Source organism: Motacilla alba, chromosome 1 (genome assembly GCF_015832195.1).
Source record: "Motacilla alba alba isolate MOTALB_02 chromosome 1, Motacilla_alba_V1.0_pri, whole genome shotgun sequence".
NCBI classification, from domain to species: domain Eukaryota; kingdom Metazoa; phylum Chordata; class Aves; order Passeriformes; family Motacillidae; genus Motacilla; species Motacilla alba.
In genome coordinates, this window is record NC_052016.1 from 94,592,012 (window position 1) to 94,598,647 (window position 6,636).

General features: G+C 46.3%; 1 protein-coding gene across 2 annotated transcripts in view; it reads right to left on the bottom strand.

Annotated features, from left to right (window-relative positions):
* TBC1D8 (TBC1 domain family member 8) overlaps positions 1-6,422 on the bottom strand; it is a 49,004-nt gene extending 42,582 nt beyond the window's left edge. For both annotated transcript variants that reach the window (XM_038134915.1, XM_038134904.1), the window contains exon 1: positions 6,146-6,422. In XM_038134915.1, coding sequence (XP_037990843.1) covers positions 6,146-6,272 — 127 coding nt within the window. In that variant the 5' untranslated portion in view covers positions 6,273-6,422. The remainder of the gene's footprint in view (positions 1-6,145) is intronic.
* Positions 6,423-6,636: the final 214 nt, after the last annotated feature.

The following is a 6,636-nucleotide window of genomic DNA, read 5'->3' on the forward strand; positions in this document are numbered from 1 at the left end:
GGTGGACATGAGAACTGAGGGGAGTTCATGCATTTCAGTGTGGGGGCTGATGTCCCATGGTCCCCATGACCCATATCCCTGGATGTGATGCTAAGTGCTTGTGTCAGACCACCATATGCAGAGGGAGAGACCACACAGGAGGAAGAAGTGAGATGAACTGTCTCACCTGGAATGGTGGAAATGGCATCCCCACCCTGGAGCACGGATTATTTCTCCCCAGCACAGCTTCTCCATGGGCTGTTTCCCCAGGTGGGCATGCTGCCATGGCAAAGCACTCACAGCTGCTTATCTCAGTCCTCTGCCATCAGTCCAGTTCAAGCCAAGCCTATTTTTATAGCCCTGAAGGCCACTGAGCCAAATGCTTTGGTTCTCATGTTGCAAGTAAAAATACCTGAAACCGTTTTCCACCTGAAAATGGACAGGAAGACGGGATATACCAGTTGCTGCTGCAGCCCTGTAAATTATTCAGACATGCACCACTACTTGGGGAATACAAAAAAGTATCCTTTTTGGCAGGTGCTGTAAATAATGCTGAATAGACCAAACTAGTGCTACATTAACTCTGCCACCGCTGACATGCTCATTTATTTTATAAGGAAGACATTTTTTCCTACAAGGGTGGTGAAACACTCAATCAGGTTGCCCAGAGAAACTGTGGATGCCCTATGCTGGAAGTGTTGAAGGCCAGGCTGGATGGGGCTCTGAGCAACCTGCTCTAGTGGGAGCAGTCCCTGCCCTTGGCAGGGGGGCTGGAACTATATGGTCGTTAAGGTCCTTCCAGCCCAAATCATTCTAGGATTTTCCTGCCTTTTTCTGTGACACTTGGCTTCCACATCATGGAAATAAAAAGCCACTGCAGGTGTTTACTGGATTAGTCTTGCACAAGGTGGTGGTCAGTCCCTGTGCAGACACAACCCAGCCCCTCCTTTCCAAGCACAGACCCTTCCTCACCTTTAACACTGGCACTGAACACACTGCTAACTTTCAACACAAGCACCTGCATTTCATCTCAGCCATCCCAGTACCACAGTAGTGCTCAGGAGCAGGTAACTCACTCCAGAAAGGCAAGCAGAGGGAACCAGAGTGGCCACACAGCTCAGGGAGCTCGGAGGTCAGGAATTGGGGTGCCCAGCTTTGCAAGAAGTAGCTTGGCACCCTGCTCCTACCCCTTCCTTCCAGCTCATGCCTCTTGGCCAAACACTGTAACGGAGAAGCCATCCTCTTGGGAAAGCACTTGTAAGTATGCATTCTCCTTAAAAAAATGTTACAGTAAAATAAAGAGAGGAAAAAGGGGAAAAAAAACCTGCTGATCTGAATTCCAGTTGTGGGCAAGGCTAGATAATGTTTTGACAAGAGTCCAAGCTTTCAATAAAGTATGCATATTTCTCCTTCTCCTGTGCAAGGCTTCAGAGAGCTGTTCCTTAAGGAAACAAAACCATGAATACTGACAGTAACCATTACCAATATCCTTTATTAACATCAGTATTGTGGCATATTCCTCTCCTCAAACTGCTTAACTTAAAATGAAAGTGTTCTGTTGGGTTTGGGGTTTTTTTCATTTGTGCTCAGATTGAGCCTAACTTATTTTGGTATCCTGAACATATATTAAGACAAAAAGGAACACTTTTCTGAAAACTGTATTGGGATAGGCCTTTTAATATGATTCCATGAATATGCTACTCATTTCGCCTTTTGCCTCTCCAGAAAGTAAAAAAAAAAAAAATACCATAGGCATTCTTATTTGCATTCCCTAATGAAAATCCAAGTCTTCATGTATTTTAGACCCTCTTCTGCTACAATGTAATAAACAGGGGCAATATAGATGAATTCCCTATCTGAGTTGCAGGAATCTTCATCCACTGTGGTCCTCTTACTGCCTTTCCCAGAAACAGACTCTATTATTAAATTATTTACTTCAGACCTTGGGAGATGCACCGGGCCGCTAAAAGCTGAGCTATTGACAATGATTACAGGACTGCTTGGACAGTAGAGTATGAAAGAGCAGCAAAAGATCTTTTAATTTTTCATTTCTAGGAAAATTTTCCAGAGCTTATCAGTAGCCATTTCTCTGTATGCCTTATAAAAACTAACACCCAAGCAAAGGGAAAAAAAGGAAGAAAGGTCCTATCACACAAACTAGTCAGTTCTCCACCCACAACCAAGAGGTACTTGGTAGATGAGTTCAAAAGCTACTGCCCTGCAAAAAGTTTATTTAAAAGAAAAAATTAAATCCTAAGATGGAGCTTGGAAATGTATTTACCATGTCTACCACATTTATATTTATTAAAGCAATAATAAGGTTTAGATTCATATACAGAAGGTGCTTTTTTTTCTGCCAGTCTATTATATTTAAATTTGTGAACCAAAAAGCTTTGTAAGAACTGAAAAATAAATTCGTTTCCTTTCAAAATGTTAGTCCTCTGCAAGTTTCAAATAATGCAAAACTATATCCAGCTTGGAAAGTGCCCTGAGCTGAAAATGGAAGCTAGAAGAGTAGGGAAAATATCATAGCTAAATTAAAAACATGGGTAAAACAAGAACAAAACATAATTTTTTACTGATCTACTTCAAGCAAGAAGTTAAAGAAGCACTATATCTCAACCAGACAAAAAACTGCTTGAAACAAGAGTTCATTTTAAGGTCTTATTTAACCTTATTTATAAAAGGAAAGATTCACAAGTGTTGCTAAGTGGGTTTTTATATGCTAAGAGTGTGCAATGTGAAGTACTGTATAAACAAAAACTGCAACACTAGCTGCTTGGAAGAGTGAAAGACTACTCTCAGTCTAGCACTCGTGATAAAATCCTTCCCAACATATCCCAGAACAAGCAGTTTTGCTGTCAAAATGCAGAAAACTAATCAAAGAGGAAGGTGCATGAAGGTTTCAATATCCCTTCCTAAAAATTAAAGTAGTGATTCATTTAAAGGCTAAAGCATCTTGCAGTATTTACCACAAGGCATTTGACAGTATTTGTACTACTGTCATATCAAGCTTATCATTAATATGTAGCCTCAGAACCAAAGACATCAGTGAGTATTAAATTCAACTAACTTTGATCTGTTAATCATGGCTACATCAGAAATCTTTTTCTGTAGGGATCACTACAGTGGTCTCCAGTTAGGCAAAGAAAACCCCAAAATCAACAGATATTGATGAGCTAAATAATTTTTTAATCGATAACTTAAAATTAGTCATTAGTTTAAAAATTACAATTCATATTTTTAAAGCATTGATAAACATTTTCAATTTTCTTATTAAGTCTCTGACCACCAGAGCTGTCAAGAAGAGATCCAGGTAAAGGAGCAAGTTAAACATTTACTTGAAAAAGCATATCCCTAAGGAAGACAAAAACCAGAATGAGTCTAGTCAAGTAACGAAGAGTTAAATACAACCCCCATCATTGTTTGTCCCCTCTGCTTGCAAGTCCAGTGTGCATTTGGGAACTGCCCTAGGACACAAATTAAATAACAGTAGGAAATAGAGCCTCTCACTCACAAACATCTGCTCAGCGTCTGACAAAAACACAGTACACAAAGAAACACAGATATGGGGAAAAAAGCACTTCTGTGCAGGAGACCATCTTTAGTGCGTTCTTCAGGAATTAAATCCACACAAAATACACCCTCCAGCTGCGCTAACTTACTCTTACCTAATAGTTAAAATGCCCTGGTAAGAACAAAGAAGTGTCCTAGAAGAAAGAGACAGGCAAATATGACAATTGGGCCATAAAACAGATGTCCTCGCACAGGTTCAGTGCAAATACCATCTTGCGGCAACATGCACAAGGGCAACTCAGGCATCGCACCCTTCGCCCTGCTGAAAGCAAATTATGTCACAGGTGGTCAGCTGCTCCATCTACACTCGTATGAAATCTAATATTCTCAGAGTTTTGTTCTTCTGATCCTACATAGGTCTAACACAGCCTCAGGATATGCAGCCTCTTCCTCCCTGCAGGAGCTGAGATTCTCTTCTACTGTGGCACCTGCTCTCATGTACCAAATCTTCCCATCTTTGAAACTTCTTCCTTTTCATAAAATGTAGCTGCAACTGGCCAGGGATCAAGGTATTAAAGGGAAAACAGATTTGGATATTGTTCTCACTTAAGCTTTGCTTCCCCAGTAAAACAAGCAAAAACTTCTAGCTTTTGGCTTTACCACTTGGGAAATCATACTCTGAAATGTGGCAGAGCTTTACTGCCCTTCTGCCAGTTTGGAAAAGACAGGTACTAATTAAGTGTCTCTATAGTCATGTAAAGCAAAATCAGGAGATAAGTTTTGCACTGAAAGCAAACACACACCAGCAAAGCCTTGCTGTTTCTCAGCCACACATCTCCATTTCCTTCACTGCAAGTAAAAACTAAAAAAAATTACACTATCTAACCCCAGCCATATCTAATGCTCTGTAACTCCTGCATTTCGGTTTTAGGACTCAAATTCCTAAGCCTTTTAAATACAAACGTTTCCAAATGGTTTAAGAGACTGTCAGAATCTACAGTTCCCTTGGAAAATCTGCAAGACAGGAGTGGCTTTCCTTTGCCAGCAAACAGAGATTTGAGCAAGCCTGTGCACTGTAGATTCAGCAAAATGATTCACCTGAAACTTAACCAGAGAGAAAAGCAGTTTGTTTGGTTTAAGCTTGCAAATTTCTGTAGTGAAAAGCTCAGGCGCAAGGCATTAACATTTGTGAAACTGAACCTCATGATTGTCCTGGACCTAAATCAAGCAGCTGTAAACGGCTATTTTTAACTCTGAAAATTAATCCACATCGTCTTTACTGTCACAAAAGAGCAGCCTGACTTCCAAACAGGCGGGCAGAAGAAAATAGGAGGTTAAGCGTTTTAACTCGCTGGCAAAACTTCCATTTCATTAGTGATACATTGATAGCATGCAATCTTACCAAGCCACAGTTCAAGTTTTGTGCACTTTATGGACAGGTAGGATAAGCTCCGATTAAAAAAGGCAACAATGCAGAAAGCAGTATTATCAAATGGCAAGGGTCAATAGTTCAGGAAAAAAAAGGTTTTAATAAAATAAATACCGCATGTGGTAATGCAGCTTCTTAAACTCCACAGAAAATACTGATTTTGAAAATACCTGACAATTCTTTCAGATATATAAGCTACCATTAAAACGTCTCACTTTATAATATTCAAAACAGCCTCGTTTGCTTTTCAGTAAGAACTACGCTGTTAAACGATATTCATTCTCCAAAGCACTTTTTATTTCAATTCAGTTGCTGCTGTCTTTGAACCAAAAGTTTGGCCCAAATTCCCTACGCTAGAACGTCAGCGCAGCCTAACACATCATTCTCGCTGGAGTTATTCACGGATCCACACACACTGTTGCGAGGATAGAGCGTGATCCTTCTCCGCGCATATCCTTCACTACACGTATCTGGAGTGCCACTTGGATTTAACGCGCCCGATCTACAGACACCACAACCCGTAGCATAATTAATTAAAAATAGAAGACAGAAAGCACTTTACCCCGCCCCGTAATGTCATGTATCGTCCAAAAGCCAAGAGTCCTATATGTACTTATATAGCTCTCGCTATAGAAAAGGGAGGCGAGCCGCAGGTCGCGGACGGTCCCGGAGGGGGACGGGTACCACATCCCACTGTGTGCCCCCGGCATCCCTCCACCTCTGAGCGCCGGCCCCAGGGACCTCCGCCGAGTGCCGCGGGCTGCAGCCCCGGGCGGCTCTCCCCAGCTGCATCCTCCGGCCACGGACACCGGCTCCGCACCTCCTGACGGGCTCCGCGCCCGCCCTTAGTCACGCCGAGAAACCCATCGGGAGGGGAGAGCGGGGAAGTAACAATAAAAGTGGTTTCAGCGGTGCTCAAGGCTACAGAAACGCGAAGCTGCTCCCCAGGCAGCTCGCGGGGAGCCGGGGCGGCCCCCACCTCCCGGCCGGCGCTGCCTCCGCACCGCCCGCGGCGGGGTCCCGCGGCGCCCCGCGCTGTCGCCGAGCCGGGCCACCCGCGCACGGCCCGAACAAAGAGGCCGCTCCCGCTTCCCGCAGCCCGACCCGCCGGCCGGTGCCCCGGGGCGGCCAAGTTCCGTGGGGCAGACGCAGGGGGGATCTGCCACCCGGCCCGGCCCGGCCCGGCCCGGCGCCCCGCCGAACCCCCGCGCCAGCAGCTACCCGTGAAGCGGCCGCCGCCGTCGCCGTGGCCCCGACGCCGCTGCAGGATGAAGTAGCCGCTGCTCTTCTGCGTGACCCACAGCTTGAGGGCGTTCTTCAGCAGCACCTCCTCGGGCTTCAGCCACATCTTCCCCCGGCTCGAAGTGCCGCTTTCTCCCCCCTCCGAGCCCGCCTGCCCCGCACGGCACCGCACCCGGCCCGGGTCACATCGCCCCCCGCGGGCTGCGCGGCGCCGGCTCCGGCTCCCTCGGCGCGGGCCCGGCCGCCGGGGAGGGGCCGAGGGAGGAGCCCGGGCACGGGCCGCCCTTCCCGCGGAGCCGGGGGCTTTGTGCGCCGGGGCTCTGCTGCTCCGCACCGTCGGAGAAGACGGCGGGGCTCTTCGGCCGGGGGCAGGGGGAGCAGGGGGAAGGGCCAGGTTCGTCCTTTCGGGGGTCCCGCGGCGGCCCGAGCCCCACACAGAGCCCGCTGGCCTGCCGCGGTGCCCCAGGGTC